A 21,253-nucleotide genomic window follows, 5' to 3' on the forward strand; every position below is an offset into this window, starting at 1 on the left:
AATTGCAGTCCTTGAGGTTTCATGTTTACTCAGTGTGGCAAGTCTGTGCAGTCATAAAAAGTTGTTTATCTTAGCTTATCTTGTTTATCAGCCCAATGTTACAGCTGAAAATCTGGGCATTTTAGACCTCCCCGGTCATATGCCAGCTACAGTTGGGACAATTGAAGCCTAAATCTTCTATTTTTCTTTCCTCAAATAAACCATATTAACATCTTGATGGTTTTTTTGTTTGTTTACTTTTACTATTTCTACTTTTCTATTTGGTTTAGGCTCACGAAATGTACATTAATTTCCACGAACAAAACTGAGAAATTGTGACAAAAAAGAGTGGTGATGTTAAGGATTGCTGGATCAACGTAAGACATAATGTGCATCAAAAGTAAAGCCAGGGAGCACAATGTTTCTGGTTTGAATTTCAGGTTGTGGAATGAACTCAGACAACTGATCTTGTCTGAGGTGTTGACTGAGATCAGTAGCTTGGAGGGCTAACGAACCGGCACCTAAATTGAGAATTGAGCTGTATTGAGACAAGTCTTCCTGTAATTCACCACAAATGATCCCTTGGCTGAAAAAGAAAACAAAAGAAAAAAGACAAATAAAACATTGACAGCATTGAGGCAGATCTCCTCTGGTTCTGACCAGTATTTTTAGTCTCAAGCCCAAAGATATAGAACACCCTCTCTAATTTAAGTGGACCATGCAGTGATTGTGACACATTTCTACACATTATTATCCAGTGTTTTACTTGTCCACATATAGTTACACTACAGTAATATTCCGAGGATACCTTCAGTCTCACTTCTCAAGTTTTGTAGGTCCTCTCTGCAGTTTGTTTAACCATGACATGGTGTTTACGCATAAAAAGCCCCTTTAAAGAAATACTACACATGACAGGGATTGAAGGAAAGTTACATTTGCAATATACAGTAAAATCATGCAGCAGCTGTAGTCAACAGCTCTCTTGTTGGCTGATAATTAAAAAAGAAAAGTCTGAAGCTGGATTTTTGTGGATAAACAAGCCGTTGGATTGTTAGGAGAGAGCATGCATTAATACAAACTGCAGGCATCAGCAAATGTTTTCTACCGACAGTGGGCACAGAGAAAAACTAAAAAAGCTCTGGATAAGAAATCAATTTCTTTTTTTTCTTTTTTTTTCTACCTTAAAAACTTTATGCCGGCTTAGATCATCTTTGTTACTAAAATCCACACCCTAAAAAAATCTCTGTAAAGATTATACACCCACACTTCAACAGGACTTATTCCTGTTTGAAAGGTGTTTCTGTTTTCAAGAAAACAGCCTGTGGGATTTTCAGATGGAGAAGTTATAGATTCTCATCATCCATAAAATGGTATGGACTTCCTGTTTTAGTAGCCATTCCTAAAAGCGTAATTCAAAACCACCAATTAACCAGTTTGAAATCATTGAAAAGCAAGATTTGAGGATTTTCTTGCTGCAATATATTATGTATCCACTTTATCACCAGCAAGTGATTTCTACTTGCTTCATATAGACTGTTCCATCAGAGTGGTAATCAGACAAACCAAAAAAAAACAAAAGTATTTATCAGGTCGATATAAAAACTGCATTTGTTTCAGTGACAAAGCTTAGCATGCTCCCAGCAAAAAAGGAAAAAAATAACTCTAAGGGAGTTCAGTCACCTTGAAGTATTCTTACAGCCACCTTTGGGGCTTCCAACGCCCAGATTGTGAATCATTGATATAGAAAATCCATTACCATTTTACACCTCTGACCTTCACATCCTCTGTTTCCTCTGTTGTATTTCAGCGGTACAGTGTGCAAATCCAGGTACCCCAGCTCATGGCCAAATTTCCCGTGTGGACGGCACGACTTTCTCCCACTCCATTGTGTATTCCTGTATGGAGGGATTCTTCTTGACAGGATCACCCACGCGCCAATGCCTGGCAAATGGCACTTGGTCTGGCACAGCTCCAAACTGTACAAGTGAGTATTGCAGAGATGCATGGCAGGAGGCTTGAGTTGTCTCTTGCTTATTTAGATAATGTCTAAGAGCAAACCCCATGCTCAGTGTTTACATCATTAAATGCATAGAGTCGAATACTCTTTCTGAAATTACAGGAAAAAAAGCACAGTGAACGGTAAGATGGTATTGTGTAGGTTGAAGCAGTGCAACGAGCAGAGCAATATTTGCTTTACTCATACTATGTATTTACATGGATCAATGGATAATTTATCTAAGCTAAGAAAATATTTGTAGAAAAGATAGTTTTATTGGTGCTTTGGGTTTATACCAAGCAAAATGAGTAGGATTTAAAGGAACTATAAGTAATGCTGGCACCTTGTGGCTCAAATTGGTACAACAGCTTGCTAATCACAACAATCTAATATGCTGTTTTTAAATGTGTTGCTGTTGTGAATTTTTACTTCCAGAGGAATAGGTCTATGATGTTGTATTGTGTTCTATTTCTGGTTTGCTTTTCTGACTAGCTTCCATGTTAGCTGCCTGCTGCTATTTTGCCAAGATAAAAGACCAAATAATGCGTTCTGTTTTGAGAACCCCGGGAACTCTTATATGATTGGCTCAGGAACCAGGAAGTAAACACGGGCTACACTGTGAAACAAAGTAGTTCTGGGGTCCGTTCTTCGTACGTCGCTAACTCAGTTAGCTGGATTTGATTGTTGACGATTTGGCATGATCTTGGATCTTTTGGTTCTTCGAAACTCATCTTGGACTTGCTGTCATAACAACATGTGCGCCAGCTTAAGCCTGCTCGAGAGCAGGCTTATTTCATTTAAACAGGATTAGATTGCAGCTGTATAAGCGGAGGAGATAGGGAAGTCTGTCGCATCCATGTCCATTTTTATGACAGCAACCTGTTGCGGAAGTTGCAAGATTAATTTGCAGAGTTTTTCGAATTAATCGCGTATTGCGCAATAGAGAGGATCCTTTAGCGCAGCGCGAGAGTGTAATTGTAGAGAGATTTCTCTTGGTGGCTGTTATAAACAGACAAGCACATCATTTAACAATGGCTTTTAAAGAGGAAAAAGTTGTGTTAGAACCATAAATAGAAAATATTTAAGTTATTTGTATGATGGTTTGCTTTTTATTTTTATCATATTCAGTAAGAAGATTTGTTCAGGCCATTTTATTGTGAAGTTTAGTTTTACTTTGAAAGGCTTGCTTCCTGTCGAGCCGTATATTGTATTAGAAAAAAAAACTATGGATGGATTATCTAGACACGGAACAATACAGTTTTTGTCCGTGCAAGCTGTGTATGACTTGGAAAAGGAAGAACTTCCTTTTTTTTATAGATAAATATTTTTTGTTAAAAATACCAGTTTGCACGTGTGCTTCACTTCCAGTGTCTAAGGAATGACACCGAAATTTGGATCTCTTGACATAACAATTGCCTTTTTAAACTAAAGTACAGTATTTACGCATTAATTTGTCTGCTACTTTTTGCCAGCCCTCTCTCCTGGCTTTAACAGATTTTGAGATGTTCCCTGTCGTTTTAATTAATGACTCAAATTCGGCATAACCTTCCATTAAAAGCTCGTGTTCTGCTTGGGAGAAAAACTGTGGGCGTTCGTTGGCCATGCTGAACAGCCAATAGCAGCGCTGCTGATCAGTGTTTCTACTATCGATACATTTCCCCTTTTAAACAAATGCATTAACGCGCAGTTATTTTAGATAACTCAATCCAGCCATACTAATCATAAACAACAGGTGTGTTTGAAGAACCCAATTAGCCGGATTATGATTAGCCGGATGAAATCATCTTGGATGTGTCATTTGATCTCGGATGTTTTAAGCAACGTACGAAGAACGGGCCCCTGGACCATACCGCTAATATTTTCTGTTTTTTGTTTTGTTCTTTGCATCTGCCATCGCACATTGATTGTTTTTGTTGAGAAAAATTGGCATTTTTAGGCCAGGACATTTTTTTAACATATTTGCTTCTCCATGTTTAAAATGACCTGACCAAAATAACTTAGAAATGTTCTGGGAATGGCTAAAACAGTACAAGGGTAAAGATTTGTCTCAAAAAATGAAGCATGTGCTACCTTTAACATTTCCACTCTTTTCTCTCAGACAGCAAACAGACTTAAATCGGAGGCAACTGGACTTTTGCTCACTTTTTCTGAGAATAATTTGTTGCCTAGCACTGCTTTAGCCACGTTCAGGATCATTTTCTTTTAAAATGATGCAGTTAAATAAGTACATTATCGCCACCTTCTGACAGAGCATATATATATATATATATATATATATATATATATATATATATATATATATATATATATATATATATATATAAAATGGTGTTTTAATTTGAAATCCAAGAAATTGTATTGGTGTAATCTTTTTTTTCAAAAGCAAAGGGAGATCAATCAGTTTAAAAATAATTGGAAAGTGTGTCTGGGGCCTTAGTTTCAAGTTATTATTTTGTATATTAATTTGGAACGGGCACAGTTTCTTTCTTTGTGTAAAGCAGAGCAATCAACGTCAACATGAGAGGAAGCAGTTCTCTGCAGATTCTTTTTTTTATCCATTTGTCCCATAGTGAGAAATTATGGGGGTTGAGCTAATGTAGACAATAAAATATTAAAAACTAAATCTCTGAATATTTTCTATCATCGAAGTATCAAACCTGGCATTTTTATGGTCTTGATTTCAGCAAACGACTCTCTGAGTAATTAAAACCTATGCCTGTCTATATTTAATTTGTACCAGGACCACTCTCAGAGAAAATTACATTGTCCCTTTCTCTGAAAATCACCACATTCTCTTTCCCTTCTTCCTTTAGCCTATTATTGTATCACAAGAAAGATAAATGGTATGAGCATAATTTTCAATTTTGGAGTAATGGGTCTCTGGAGAGATATGCACAGGGAAGAAGGCAAAGGAGGGTAAGATTGAAAATTGGATTGAATAATAATGATCAAACATTCAGGAATCCAGGGGAGCTTTCCTGCCTTCTTTCTTCGCTTGAAATTGTGCTCATCACCAAACTGATTCCCCTTTTAACAATCGCCTTTAAAGTTTACTGGTCAGTTCAGGGACATCAACACTTAAGTTGCTGGGATTGGCTCAGTGTGCCTTCATTAGGGAGGCAGTCATTTTCATGGTTCATGGAAAATCAATCATGTGGGTTAGCGGATCAAAGTCGCACAAGATTTTCAAGGGGAAAAACAAAAGTTAATTTTTTTGCTTAACGTTTAGTTGCTAAAAAAATACTTTTAATAGAGAATGTTCTAGAACCAGCAAGTTAGCAAAAGGGAATGAGGAAAAAGTATGTCGTGTGATAGATGAAAATGTAGATCTTTTTGTAAAGGTTTTTTCTTTTTTTCCCCAATGTCCTGTGGTTAAGTTGATTCATATTGTTTAGTCTTTAAGGGCACAGACAGATGTGAAAACTGCATAATATCTAAATAAATGCATGTTTAAGTCAGTGGGTTCCAGACCAATTTCCAAAATGACCATATTCTGTATACTGTAGCTGATGCATCCTCGATAACTAAACCTGATGCATGAATAATAAAACAGACCAGGACAAATCATATCCTGTTGTAGAGTTTAAAGGACTTTAATTTACTCATAAAATAAATAAAATCATGATTCAGCATCGGGAGCATGCCTGAAACACATCGATATGGCTATGGGTCCAAAAAATTAACAAATCTCTCAGCCAAACATCATTTCAATGCAGATGGGTGAAAAGCTACTTGTGAATCTCGCTCTCATTTTCTGAACCTTCTTACCTCTGTCATGATTTTCGTTAAAAGAATATCTTTTAAGATACCTGTTGGGGACAAATTTGTATTCTCTGTGTAAAATGTTCTTGGGGAAAGACAATTTAAGAGTCACATGCAGCCTATCTGCATTCTGTACTGATTCCAAGAGCTTTAGCTGATATTTCCCAATAATTAGTCTAATAAGTTTATTCATTTCAGCTGTTTTTGTCCTTTTTTACCTTATGATTGATCTTGTGATATGAGACATCTGCTACATTTAAGATAACGTGTGGGCTAGAGGAAAAGTGAACATTTGTTCTAAAATATGGCAAACACAAACAGTGATTCACCGATGCCTAAAAGTACCCAGGCTGTGCCTTGAAAGGTGGTATACTAGATTAGCAGAGTTTACATATTTTAAAGAGAATAAGTGTAGGTGAGTGCTGATCACCTATGAGTAGATTTTCAACAGTCCTTGCAAATTACAAAGGCTTTTTCTTTTAAATGGTGGCCCTGTTTTTGCACCTGCAAAACTGTAGGAGATGGCAGTTTGTTCAGGTATCCAAGTCACAAAGCCCTTGCAAAGGAATATTTGCACCTCAAATTGCAATGGCAAGCAATGAGCACGGATTTAGTTTTTAACAGGGGTGTTAGACTGTGACAAATCCGATCAGAAATACCATTATTAGTTTAGCTTACACTTGGAAAAGGATCATTTGGTTAAACTGCATCAGATTAAACAAAACTTGGTTGTGCCTGATTCCAGTCTCCCTCTGCTGCTGGCAGGCATTTAGACCCAATTCAGGCAGACACACTAAGGCTGAATTCCAGCAGGAGGGTTTATAAAGAGTAAGGTTGAGTGATGATGTTATTGATAAACTCCTTTAGGCATTCTGTTTGATTCTGATCAAAAGTTTCCATTTTAATTAGAGGATTTTTATTTGTTTCAAAGCATCTGTCTTTAGAATAATTACATTGAAGATATCCCTTATTTTTCAAGGTCTACTCACACACTGTAGTACTGTAGCTCACTGAAGCTTACATAAGGATAAAAAAATCACTTAATAGCCTACTGTTCCCAAACTCTCCACCTTTGTTTCTTAAAGGTTGCTGTAATAGAAAGTTAAGGCTTTGTGAGCATTTCAGAAACCTTCCACAACCTTGACTTCTCATGGGTGCCTCCCAATAGCTTAAAAATTACTCCACAGAAGAATAGAAAGCAAAGTTCTTCATGCCCGGAAGTGTTCCCATGACTGAAGTTTATGTTGGCTGGAGGCATTGATCATGCAGTTAAAAAATTATGTGCTGTCATAGATATAATGGCTGTAATTTACACGTAAAAAGACTTGGTCATCTGTTTACATAGCTTAACTCTTAAATGTGTGTTCTATTTCCAAAGCGTCAATCAATGTAACTTTTTCATTTTTCTCTATAAATTTCACCAACTCTGGCTGGAAAATTAGAGAGCAAGTCCTTCCTTTGACACTGAAGACAGGGATTCTATAAAGCAGCACATTTACTGCATCGGGAAAAAAACAAGTCACTACAGCTTTGTTCATGAACAGATACTGTCCTGTGTGGGTGTAAAAATATGCTCATGTATGACTTCAGTGAGAGATGCAAAAAGTAGTTTACAACCCACACTGCCAGTACGGTCGAAGGAAAAATCAGATATGGCTGACAGGTTAGTTTCTGTGAGCACTGCAGGCATATTATAAATGACTGCGTATCAAATATCAAATAATTGCCAATTGCAGAGCCATTTATTCTTTTGACACATAATACAGGATGCAGGGTTCAGGAACCTTTTGTGGAGGATGCTGTGTTGGATTGATCCGAATAAACAAAAGGCACCCAACAAATAGCTTTACAGTACATGTCACGCACATCTCAGCGTTTCTGATTTTCAGCAACTAAATGGCATGGAATTACCTTCTTGTTAGTGTGGAAGAATACATGCGTGCAGAAATGATATGTCTTATTGGAGCATGCAGGAATTTAATCCCATTCGTCCAAGACTTTATTTAATATCATTTTTTTTGACTGTAGCCTGAAAATAATTCATTTTCCCCCCCAAACGGATCCAATCAGAAACAACATAAGTGTTGAACTCCTTGTCAGCAACTGAAAATAAACAAACCGATATAGGCGACCAGCATTTGGCAGAGGGAGACGTACACAAAAAACAGAAACCCGAATGCCTAACACGTATTCACAAATCAGAGCGTATGCAATTTAACAAGTAACACAAAAATCTGAAGTCAAAGACTGACAACCATAATTTAATCAGCGATGGCGCTGGGTGAAGACCTGACGACGTAGTCGTCCAACACTTAGCCATCTGTTTGTTTTGAGAAAGCCGAGCCAAGAGAAGGAGCCAGGAGCAAACATGTGAAAAGGAATAATTAACGCTACTATTTTTATTTCAGCTTGGCCCTCGATTTTAATTAGACAAATTAGATTAACCACAGGAGATTTAGAATTAGGACATGTGGAAAAAAATGCTGCATTATTACTGTTTATGTAAAAAAAAAAAAAAGAAAAACACAGACATCTCTTTACTCAGGTCAAACTGCACAATTGAGGCTGAGTGTTGTCAGTGTTTCAGGAGAAAATATGACTGCTTTAGCTAAATCACAAATTGTAATTTAGCTGTGATGTATCAGCTGAACTATACGCAACCTAAATCTGATCTTTTTGCCCATATCCGTCTTTTTCATGCCAGTGTGAACAGAACCAATTCTGATCTTTTCAACCCAAAAACAAATCTGATTTGTGCCACTTCCATATGTGGTACTAATTCGGATATGTATCGGATATCTTTAAAAGCATCCGCTGTCTGAACCGTCATGCCACATTTCATCAATTTTTTTACTGTCCTGTCTCCCACGACACATCCACACACAGCAGTAGCAGTTAGCGCTCTATAGAAGACCATTGTTAATAGCTGGGCTGCTTTCTTATTACCTTACTTCGTCTTACTATGATTTGGTCTTAATATTATCGGCTCCCATTGCTCAACAGCCTTCTAATAAAAACAAAGAGAGACGCCGCCGCTGTCCATGTTTTTTTTTCCTATGTTTTTTCTTAAACAAAACTTTATTGAACACTTCTAGAAACAATTACATTCACCATTACTTCCATAAACAGTGTGCTGCTGTGTGACGTCTCCTTTTGTTACCTGCGCATGCGGGTTGCTTTACAGTCTTGAACCGTTGAGACAGTGGTATGAAGGCGGTTGCATTTAAGTAGTATGAATGGCCACCCCAAAAATTCTGATTTCAGCAGACAAATGCAACTGATCATCAAGATCTGCGTCTTATACTTTCAAACACTAACATCTTGACTAGGTATCCACTATCATAGGATTCCAACAATGTTATAACCTTTATTCAAAATATGATGATTTTATGGTATTTTACACACAAAATGTAAAAACAGAAATTTATTGCGCGATATAATCCCCTTAAAGTAATATCTCTCCTCTCACACTAGCCATCTCTCCCAGGAGGACAGCGTAGTTGCAGGACTACACAGCCTCTTCTCTTCCCCTCTCGTTGGGAAAAGAGCATGGACGGTCCTCCATTTCAACAGAAAACGTCAAAGAGAGTGATCTACTTGCTTGTTTTCTTCTCCACCGATAGTGAGTCTTCATATAGAAGGCTGACAGTTTGTCCCCTTTCAGCTACTGTAATCAAAAATGGCAAGGCCACATGTCGTCTTCCAGTAGGTGCACCGCCACCTATGTATTTATAAACTACTTATTCTAAGCTGATAACACTTTAATTTTTGATGTAATTGTTACTAGACTTTTGCATAATATATATTTATGAAAGCCATGCTTGATTTTTGCTAATAAATAAAGTAGTTACATGCTATCCCTTTGAGATCTCCAGACCAAATCCTCTAAGTTGTTCCCAGGACTCTGCTCGTGACCGCGGGAGGCAGAGCTTTTTCAGCCACAGCTCCGAGGCTTTTATTTCTTTCTGTGGGGTCTGCTGTAGCATTAAAACTGGCTTTTTAATGTACAGTTTTTTAAAAAATCAGCTTTTTAAACTGGCTTTTAATTCCAGAGAGCATGGCTGTAAGGCCAGTCCTTGTTTCTTCAAACCTTTTATTGCTGTTTTATTGTTTATATTTGCAAACTTCCATTTTAGCGCTTATTGCTTTTTAAAAAAATCTTTTTGTTATTTTTTTTTTCTATTTTAAGCTTTTTAAAATCCAACTCCTACACAACTCCTAGCATCCTACACTGTTCTCAGCATGTGGAATAAAAAATATTTTTTTATTTTTACCATTCATGAAGGTTTTAAAACCTGCAATATTATGAAATCTGATTATTTTAAGCTGTTCGTGTAAGTATTAACTATACTGTACTTTTAATATCTCCGGATTTCCATCTTGTGTGTATATTTCTTTTTCTGTAACTTGGCTACGATAATTATTTGATTTGTTCAAGCTTCTAAAAATGTCTGACAAAGGTTAATTAGAATTTCATTTCGCGCAATTTTTATCTAGACATAAACTACAATATTAATATAGTAACAAAATTACCTTATTAACACAGCATCAATTTCTTACTTATAGCTTCTTCTATGTCTTCCTTAAAAACAGTGCCTTGATAGAAAGTAAAATACTTTCTTTGCTGTTGTAAAAAATACATAATAGTTGCGGTGCAACATCTCCCATAGGTCAACAAATTGCTACTCAGTCATTTCCAGCAGCTAAATAATGACCTGTCAAAAGCACATGAAAGGCGACACCCAGTGCTGCATTGCATACAGTATGTTGAAGCAGCGATGAATCTGTTAAAGTGGCTCACAGCTGCTCTAAATCACTTTTAACCGCAGAAGTGACAGACAGCAGGGGAGCAATTAGCCCTTACTAATCATCGCAGCATAATTACCTCCGATTCATTGATAAACTTTGGTGCACCGCATTTGACTGTTCAGCCATTCTTTACTCTGACAATATATACTGTTGCTAAAGGATAAGTATAGGTGCTGTTTTTGTTTGATTTATGCAAACCATTTTTCTTATTTACAGCTACAGAACACAACTCGGTCACAGAGATAAATATTTGACCTATCACCACAAGCTCTATCTACCCTTGTTGCCTATTGCAAGAACACCTCTATGTGTCAATGAAATAGAACAAAATAAAAGACCTGCTTCCTGGAAAATGATAAATGGAAAAATGAGGGAAAAGTGTCACTTTCTTCAGCATTTATACACTGCCTTGAAAATTATTGAATCCTCCCTTTAACTGTGTACATTTGTACATTATAATATCAGGATGGTGTGTGATCAACAAACACAAAGTAGAGCTTAGTTCGGAAGATGCAAGAAAATAACTCATAGTTTTCAACATTAATTACAAATAAAAAAACAAAAACAGTGTGCCATGCTTACATTTAAGCCCAAAGTTATCCATGTTCCTGGCAGATGCAGATTTAAAGTGTCCTGAGGTGGAGTAGTTCAGTCAGACTCTGGAATTTAATTGAGTAACAACAGAATAAATTTAAGGTTATGTTGATTGGATTGCCGTGATTTTTTTCCACAAATTTTGGAGAAGTGTAAAATGAGTTTTGATATACCATTTTTAAAAATCTTTTCCAAATGTATACCCACTTTACAGTATTTTATTATCTTTTGAGAGATGCCACTCTACCATCTGTAACAAACTTCTTGAATTGAACTTGGTTGAATAAAATTTTAAATCTAAAGCTGCCAGGTGTATGAAACATTTGTGCATTACTATGTATTTAGCACCCCTGAGTCAATACTTTCAATGTTTGATAGTTTACATGCTGGGAGGTGAACTCATGGCCCAGTGGGAAGTCTTATGTAACCTCTAACAGGTTTTCTATCACGTTGTAGTTTACTCCATGCATTTTCACATTGACTCTAAAAATTATACCCAGGGTATGATGCTCCTTTTTAAGGCTGTCTTTTAATTGTGGCTTACTTTGTACACCTCCTCCATAAATTCAAATAGGTGCAGTGCAGGATTTATACTTGTCCTGTCAACAGATCATTCAGCCTGAGCTCTGGATTGCTGTCCTCCAGAGTTTCCATGACCCTCTGCTTCTTATATTAATACCTTTCTCCTCCAGTTTGTCAGTATAGATGGGCAGCCAAGTCTTGATAGGTTTGAAGTTATTTCCATTTTTGGATAATGTTTTGAACACTGATCTGTAAAATGCCTGAAACTTGGGATAATGTTTGACAAACTAACCTTGATTTAGTTTTCTCAACAACTTTATCCTTGAACTGGAAGAATCAAGAATCCTTTTTCATTGCATGTTACTGTGGTAAAATCTTTTTTGAGACAGACATCAACTCAGGATGCACACAAACAATATATACAGGGAGACACAACAGACATAGACATTTTTTATATATGTAGAGATTAAGTCGGTCAGTTGGCTGCACTGGCCAACCACACTTCCTGTGAAACCCAAGTGTGCAAAACAGTCTTTAGGGTCTGCTAAGACTCATACTGAGTCCTTTTTAAACAATATGATTTACTGTGTTGCATGAATTAATCACTCATTTGATGTTCCTGAAATGTTTGTCTGAAGGGAAAGGGGCAAACAGTGCATTGCCCGGATAGGTAGGATCAGTGGCAATGTGTCCGGCACTTCTCTGGACTCATGCTTCATGAACTGAGTTCAGTTTTTGCAGACGGCATCCCACAATTGCCTGTGCTGTCCTCCTCACCTGTGCTAAGTCCGTCCTCTCCTTCACTGTGCGGTTCCCATACCACACAGTTATGCTAAGACATAAAACACTTTCTGTTGTAGCAATGTAAAAGTATTTTAGCAGCTTAGTTGAATGTCCAGTCCGTTTTAGTTTCTGAAGAAGAAGAGTCGTCGTTTGACCTTCTTCTTCACTTCTACTTCATATTTATGCCCTACAGGGTGTTGATCTGTCTCAAAAAATTCTCAAGAAAATACATTGAAAATTTTGGTTATAACAATACTTTTTCAATGTATCGTAGGCGTAAAGACAAATAATTTTATTTATTTTTTGGTCTACCAATGGCAGTGATCACCTGCAGCGACCCTGGCATCCCAGCAAATGGACTAAGATTTGGTGATGACGTCATGGTGGGTCAGAATGTGACATACGTGTGCCAGCCAGGATTTGTGATGATGGGAGGGGAAAATAGCATCTCTAGGACCTGCACCAAGAACGGGACCTGGAGTGGAACAATGCCAGCATGCCAAGGTAAGCCCATTTTATTCTGTTCTCCACTCATACTTGTTTTACAATACAGTCAATCTTGATAACCATCGGGCTCTGTTACAACAACCTTGGCACGCTAGCACAGCGTCACATTAAATTACTACTTGAGATTTGATAAGATTAGCAAGAAAGGTGACACCGGACTTGCTGTGTGTTCGGGTAGCGCCCCAGGGTTCGGTTAATGCGAATGCCCCTGACACAAAAGATTTCTGCTAAGTCACAGAACTGAACAGTATGCAAAGAATAGGTATAATTTATAAATAGACAAATACACAGGGATTTAACCCTTTCTTCATTCTAAGGGTTTACATAGGACTCAATAAAATATTCTGGTTATTACCAGATTCTAAAATAATTTAAATCTAACATGAAGTGTAGAAAAGAAAACACAAAGAGATTCCTCTTTTATTTAGAATAACCCAAAAATACCTAAATGAAAGTGTTGCATGTGAAGAACTAACTACACATCATGAATTATGTCCTGATGCATCGCAATAATCCAGGTAGAAAAAAAAAGTTGTGTAGGTCCGTTGGATGGGTTCTTCATTGCTGAAACGTTTCGTCTCTTCTGAAAGAGACCTCTTCAGTCTGAGGAAGTCCAGGTAAAATCAGCCTCATAAGCCTTTGCATAGGTACTGCTTATGAGGTACTGCTTATAAGGTACTGCTTACATTGTCACCGTTAAACTTGTTGATCCACTCAGACTGAAGAAGTCTCTCGAATAAGAGACAAAACATTCAACAAAGAAGAACCCGTCCAGAGGACCTACTCAACTTTATTTTGAACATGAAATATAAGCTTGGAAAACCACCTTTACCAGCAATACCTTGAAGCAGGCATTTTCTGTTTGATTTTGTCAATCTTATTGTGGAAGAGTCCTCAACAGCATTGCTTCTGTTAATTGGGATTTGCTCTAATATGTTAATTTAGGTTTCTTGTGAATTTGGTGCAGTGCATTATGGCCAAGCATCTCCACTTGTGTCTTGTCTGTTCAAAGCCGACTGTTCTAGTAGTGTTGTGGCTCCCTCAATGTTGATAATCTAAGTGTTACTCCTATATTAATGTTATTTTTAGAGAAACCAGGCTTTATTTCCTAAAACCCATACTTTTTCCTTCTTTTTCTCATTGTCCTGTTTTATCTAGAATGGTAACTGAACCCTCCCGAGTCAACTTCTGGAAAAATATGACAATAGGACGTTGCAGTAAATACCTGTTAAATTTGCCCCAGAAAAGATTGACAGTTGTCTTCAGCGTTTTCTTCTTGCGTATAAACCTTTGCACTGTACAACCGTTGACTCAAATTGTTTGAAAACAAGAATAACTTTTGAGTCCACTGTTATTTACAGTGTACATAAATGACGTTCCAGATCGTTGCCATGATGTCCACTGCCCACTCTATTCAGACGACGCTGTCATCTATGCGTCTGCCAAAACCTCAGCTTTGGCAGGGCAGCAGTTGACACAGGCCAAGACTAAAGTCTCCAATTGGCTTGAGTTGTCCCACCTAACCTTAAACACAAAGAAGATGGCTTCAATGTGTTTCTCGGTTAGAACAAGGCCGATTGACAGCACCTTTGAGATAGGAATAAATAATGAAATTATTTTACTTGAAGTAAAATTAAGGGCGTATAATAAGAGGTACAAAACTAATCTTGGCTACTTTAGTTTTTTTTTTTTTTTTAGAAGGGATTTAGCTCTTTTCTTATGTATCACATCATGGCAGTAGTCCTCCCCCTCTGTATTGAAGCATGTTGTCTCATTATATAAAGAGGCAGCTAAGGTCTTGGACAAGAAACTCATAAGATGGAATCTTTGTGACATTATTAATAAAGAGAAACATTTTACCTTTGAAGATTTTTTTTTCATTTTGAAGTTTGTTTTTAAATGTCTGAGTAATCATGTGTCACCACCATTTGCTGCTCTCCCCGCCAGACTCCCTCAGACCTTTGAGCCTCTGTCAGCAGGGCCTGCATATTTCCAAGGTTTTTAACATCCATTGGACAGTCTAGTTTGTCTTTAGAGGCACCCAAATTCTGGAACTCTCTCCCCACTGACCTTAAAGTAAAGACGCACATTAACATCTTCAATGGAGGCCTAAAGCAATGGCTTAGGTCTGGGCAGACCTGATTCTATTGAAATTTTTATTAATTGCCTTTTCGTCACTGATCTTATCATTTCATTTACATTGATTATTTTATTTTTGTTTAATTTTGTTTTCCTCTTTTTTTTTACCTTTTATTTTAAACAGAGAAATGTCTCCTATAGACAGGTGTTGATAATTAGCATGTCTGCTTAAAAACAATGCATTTGCTTCATGCCAATGTGTTTGTATCGTCCATTTAAAATAAATAAAAAGTTTATAAATTAATAAATTAAATACCTTATGACCTTACTGAAACGAATGAGCTGGGGCAATTGCTTTTCTGTGGTCATTTCTGATGTCTCTCCTCATCTGCATTGTGTTGACACACATCCGTAGTGAATCTCTGTGTTTTAGAGGTTGTCACCAATGCCAGAGGTCCACAAATGACTCATCTCAGACTGGTGAAAAGAATCTGTAAGGCCATGTTTATGAAGAGGAGAACTGACAGGGACAGTTATTTATTCTGAATCAAACTCTGAATGAGTTTTACAAACTCTGAAGTCTAAAACTGTTTGTCTCTGATTCCTTGGTAAACAAAGAAGTCCACAAAGTTAAATGTTACAACGCAGTTAAACAAACTGTTTGAGGAACCATACCAACTTAAAGCTACACTGAGAGTTTAGAAAATTAATTATCACATAGCTTCATTTGACAGATCAATCAGAATAAAGATGCAGTCACCGACTACCAATTGTTTAGATTTTTAGTCTATGGCTGCTGTTGCTTTGTATTACTTCAAATCAAAAGGAAGTCAAGGTAGATGTATTCATTTTATTGTTTTTTTCTGGGAGCTCTTTATTTTTAGCTTCAGATGCTTATTTTTTTATTAAAAATAATTAGCATTTTTGTATATTTTAATTACTATTCTAATTATCCTCATCTATGATAGATAGATAGATAGATAGATAGATAGATAGATAGATAGATAGATAGATAGATAGATAGATAGATAGATAGATACCTTAGTAATACCCGAAGGAGAAATTCATGTGTTCTGCAGCAACTAAAAATCAATAACCAACATATCAGATATAACTCAGTTCCATCAGTAGAAGTTGTGATATTTGTAAATGCACATGGTCCATAGGAGGTGTTGTATAATCTAATTGTTGCAGGAATAAAGGATTTCCTGAGCCTCTGTTTCTACATCGCAGAGAGATGTACCTGTTACTGCGGCTGCTTCTCTGAGCTGCCAGAGCCTCATGTAGAGGATGTCTGCTGTCGCTGAGGATGTCCTGCATCAGCCACCTCATCCTCTTCTCCACCACCTTCCTAACAGACTCCACTCTCCCGACCCAACACAGACACATGCTTTATGATCAGCTTATCATCCCCATAACAATCCGGCACAGTGACACTGTTCCTCCACTGAACCACACAGAAGAATACTACACTGCCCACAACCGACTGACCATGAATCGCTCTGAATTTGTAATCAAAGAATACGTTATTGTTTCTTTCTTTGAAAGTTTCTACACATCCTCTCTGTGGTAGGAACTCCAGGAAGCAGGCTTAGTAGTTGTACGCCCATCAGCGCTGCATCAGTCTATGATTTATGATCCTGGAGTGGAGGCATAGATTAGCATTTCTGCTGCTGACACCATAAAGTAGGTGTTGCAGGAAAGATTAACTCATGCAGAAAACGGTTCAGATGTACACCGGGAAATAAAAGAGCCTACAAGGCAAATGGTGGCTTATTGTTGCTAAGGAACTGTTTGCAGGGTGCTGTGTCAGTGGCCGTACAGAGAGGCAAACTGTTATTATGTTTGCCTCTTGAGAAATGGCAAGGGACAAATTAAATGTGAGAAAAGGAGGCACAGTAAGGGAGACTATCATATGTACGCATACAAACCAAACAACTTGTTGAAGATATGTACGAGCAGAATGGCTGAGAGAGAGCTGTTGAAAATCAAAGACGGGATTCTTTCTCTCTCTCTCTCTCTCTCTCTCTCTCTCTCTCTCTCTCTCTCTCTCTCTCTCTCTACCTTTGGGCTGCTTGTTGTTTTTCAGCTGTCCATGTATAATACACAGCTAGGAGCCTATATAGCCTCCCCTCTCCTTTGCTAAGCCTCTGAATTTAAGCCACATGCTTCTCATTGTATTCGAATCCATTGTGTGACCTTGCCCGGGAGTTTACCACATCTAGACTGACACCGCGTTGAATTATTTTACCTGCGTTTTTCATTATTCACCAAACCTGCTCCGTTGAATGCTGAAGTCGTGTGATGAGCTGATAGTCGTCCAGCTGTTACCCACGTCTGTTTAAACCAGGAAAAGAGAGAGAGAGAGAGAGGCAGAGCTTATGGGTGTACTACATGTGCACACACATATATATATGAAAGTTTCTAAATCTCCTAACCTCCAGCTGACAGCTCCTGCTGCACTCTGCTCTGCTCCTGCTATTCTACCTGGGGTTGATTTGAAGAGGAGTTAGCTCTGGACGTTAAGCTTGCCTGTCACGCACGCCACGATACAGTCATACAGTCAAAGGACCTCGTGCAGTTATGGGCTTCTCTCTCTCTCATGCATACATATTCCCACTCTTCACACATGCCCGTGTTTCGCTTTAACCTCCCGTCACTGCTGCGGCCTGCGTGCTGTCGGCCTACGTTGACCTGCACACATTAGTCAGTGACCACTCCTGCCTTTTCTCTCACTCTCAGTTCTCCAGTGGCAATTAGTAATCTCATGATGTAAATGAGTGGAAGAAAAGTTTGATTACTAAGTGGGTGCCCTACATGAAGGTAACTATTTCCTGGTACGGTTGAGATATCAAAGAGAAATGCAGATGTTACAACCTTTTGTTCCCCCCCTTATTCTCGCTCTAATTTAAAACCATCTATTACAAGCAAGGAAAAAACTACTCTGTAAACAACAGAAGTTATTTGTACCATCTTTCTCAACAGCGTGTTTTAGAGCATATGTATTTCTTTTTTTCATCAGAAAGCTGCCTATTCTGGGAGGATTGTTTGCCGTTTCATTTTGCATGATTGGCTTTAAGTTGAAGATGCAGCAGTCAGGCGGTTTGAGCTGCTTAAAACTGATGGGAAGCTGGGCATCTGTCATCCTGTCACAGATTGGGATGATGTGCCGAAGGAATAGGAGGGAGGTGGGGGGAGGGGGTGAGAGAAGGAAAGACATAATGAGACAAATAGAGATTCGAGGAGACAAAGAGGTTTCACTCTGTATTGCGCCTAATGTGCGAACACCAGTTCTAGCCGCTGAGTTTCTGTGTAATGTGCGTACATACAGATGACACATCCAGCACGTCATCCGCCACAGGATTCAGTCTGAATCCCAGGTTTGGCATGTTCAGCTCAGAGGGACTAATGCTCTGATGCTGCTTAGTATTACTTGGGAAAATCATACCACGCTTTGCTTCTCATTCTGTTCTGTTTGCCACTCATGCCTGAAATGTGTCTTTTTTTTCTTGTTTTGCAGTAATTTCCAAAGCTGCGCTTATAAGATTAGAGAACCCACCTTTAATCAGTATAATTTACCTACTTTCAGGATTGCTCAAACATTTTTTTCATTATCTCACTTCACCACTGTTTAATTGTCTCTTAATGTACTGTAGGATTACGTACACTGACAGTCGGATGTACAGTAACCGCCTTTCACAGTTAAGTGCTTATTTGCCAGTACTTATGATCGTCATCACAATTAATCACATCATGGCCTAAATTTCTTTCTAAACATAGCATACCTGCAGAGCGTATATGCCGTGTAAGTGTCCGTGTGGATGTTGCTCTGGAACCGCAGCCAACCAAGAACAAAAGATGTTTACCCTTCGGAGAGAATGAGGGAATATCCCACTGTGGTCTGCTCCGTATTCATTGTTACTCATTGTTCAGGAAAACAAAATAGGCAGAAAATATGGCATGGAAAATGTGCCTGCGCTAATGTGCGTTAAAGAAAACTATTCGTATCCTTGAACTTTTTTCCCTTTGTCAGTTGACAAAAATAAACTTCATTGTATTTTATTCGATTTAGAAGCAATAGACCAAGACAAGTTGCCAAATACTGAATTGGAAAGGTTAGGCCTCAAGGAAGCCATTTTTGACAGAAAGCCATAAAATTACCATTTTCAGTTTCCTACAGTTTGCAATAGATGTAGGGAACGCAGCAAACGTGGAAAATGATGCTGTGGTCAGATTAGATCAAAATTAACCTCAATGACTTATAAATTCAGATTTATTTATTGCTCCATGGCAAAAATCACAAAAATAGTCACTTTCTGTCATACATTTTCCACAAGCAAAATGGAACAGAAAGAAAATAAAATCTTATTTTGTCCGCCCCTAGTGAAAAAAACAAATAACTTTGCTCAGCGGTTTACAGCCGAAATAAAGCAAGATCCATAACAAACGTCTATGTTCAAATAAACCAACAATAGTTTTTTAGGAAAATATCAACATTCACACATAATAAATACACAATGCTCAAAGCAAATACATATTATATATATACATATTATATATATATATATATATATATATATATATATATATATATATATATATATATATATATATATATATATATATATATATATATATATATATATATATATATAGTCAGAAGGCTTGAGGCAACCCCATATTTTGTCTATTCATTTCTTGTTCAATCGTTTCACTCTAAACAATATAGTGCCTGAAAGAGGGAATTACTTGAGGAAACAAGGGTTGTTACAGGAGGATAGTTGCAGATTTAAAGAACTACCATCATTTATTCACATTCCTGAAACCCATATCCAGTCTGCATCCCCATGAGCTCATCTGCCAGTGTGTGAGACAACAAACTCAGAGCTTTATTATGCATTTATTTATGACATTTGTTGAGCAGAAAGTTTATGGCTCACACAGCCACATAATGTCCCCTGATTTCTCACATATATTCAGTAAACTCTAAACAGAGATGACAGATAAAGCCTGACAGTCAAAACACGTGTTTTAATTTGGTCTAACTTTAATCAGTGTGCAAAATGGGAAGTGTGTGTCCCTGCGTTTGCTTTTTAATTTGCTTGAATTATTGCAATGCTTTATTGCACTGACTTTGATTAAAGTTTTGACAGCATGCTTTTTTTAACTGTGTGTGAATGTGTTTGTTGAGGGATGGAGTGATGGAGGCAGTAGGTCACCATTTTACCACCTACAACAATTTATCATCAGCGGAAACATTTATTTCATATCTCACATCCAGCTACAGCATCCAAGTTAAAGCCATATCCCTCTAAACACACTTAAATTAGGATCTTACCTAAATAGTCCCGGTACCTTTTCTAGATTTAAAGAAGAGAAAAGACAACTTTTCATCAAGTCACCCAACTTGTTTCGCTCTGTATACAAACTTGTATTTGGACTCTAAATGTTCGTGTTTCATGAACACGTACCTTATCTCTCGAAAAGCTCAAGCCCAAAAAGCAGTTTAACCATTTTCTTTAAGGTTGTAAACAGAGAATCGCCTGCCGTCTCCAGAGGCTACCATGAATGTTTGACCTGAAAATTTAAATCATTTTCCCGGTTTTGGACCGTTCATTTGTGTAAACTTACAGCATGTTTCTGTTCTGGTTGCTTTATGGTTTAATTGTAAAGTTGCCTGAGTCCAAAACTTGTCTCACCTTGTAGCTTTTTAGACATTTTTGTTCTTGATTTAGCTGTCATTCCGTATGGAAACTGGAAATATTAAGAAACTAAAGGGTTTGAAAATACAACCTTATGTTTTTTTTCTAATTGTTTTGGTCTAAGCTCATGTCTAATCCGTTATTACTCATACTTCCCTGAACCTCTATTGGGTGTGTATACACACATTGATAATGTAACAACTGCCAGTAACATAATTCCTGACAGTGATGTCTTTTAAAAACAGCAATCTTTAAGCAAGTACTATACCTACTTTTTATTAAGCCTACATTTCTCTATTAAAAAATGAATAAAATATTTTAATGTCATGTTTCCACTAGCTATAAATAAAAAATCATCATAATTAACAGAAGTAAAGTCTTGAAAACAACCTCTGTATAATTAAAATACATAACTTGTTTCACTTAATGAACTACCCGAAATAAATGAAATTTTCAATAATGTTGTAACTTATTGACTTTTACTGTATTAACACCAGTAACATAATAGCTAATAATGTAA

General features: G+C 37.4%; 1 protein-coding gene across 1 annotated transcript in view; it reads left to right on the plus strand.

The window, feature by feature from the left end:
- LOC105927715 (CUB and sushi domain-containing protein 3) overlaps positions 1 to 21,253 on the plus strand; it is a 241,247-nt gene that overhangs the window by 183,352 nt on the left and 36,642 nt on the right. Inside the window, exons 36-37 of the mRNA XM_036127573.1 lie at positions 1,787 to 1,963; positions 12,767 to 12,949. Coding sequence (XP_035983466.1) covers positions 1,787 to 1,963; positions 12,767 to 12,949 — 360 coding nt within the window. The remainder of the gene's footprint in view (positions 1 to 1,786; positions 1,964 to 12,766; positions 12,950 to 21,253) is intronic.

This window comes from Fundulus heteroclitus, chromosome 3, assembly GCF_011125445.2.
Source record: "Fundulus heteroclitus isolate FHET01 chromosome 3, MU-UCD_Fhet_4.1, whole genome shotgun sequence".
Taxonomy (NCBI): domain Eukaryota; kingdom Metazoa; phylum Chordata; class Actinopteri; order Cyprinodontiformes; family Fundulidae; genus Fundulus; species Fundulus heteroclitus.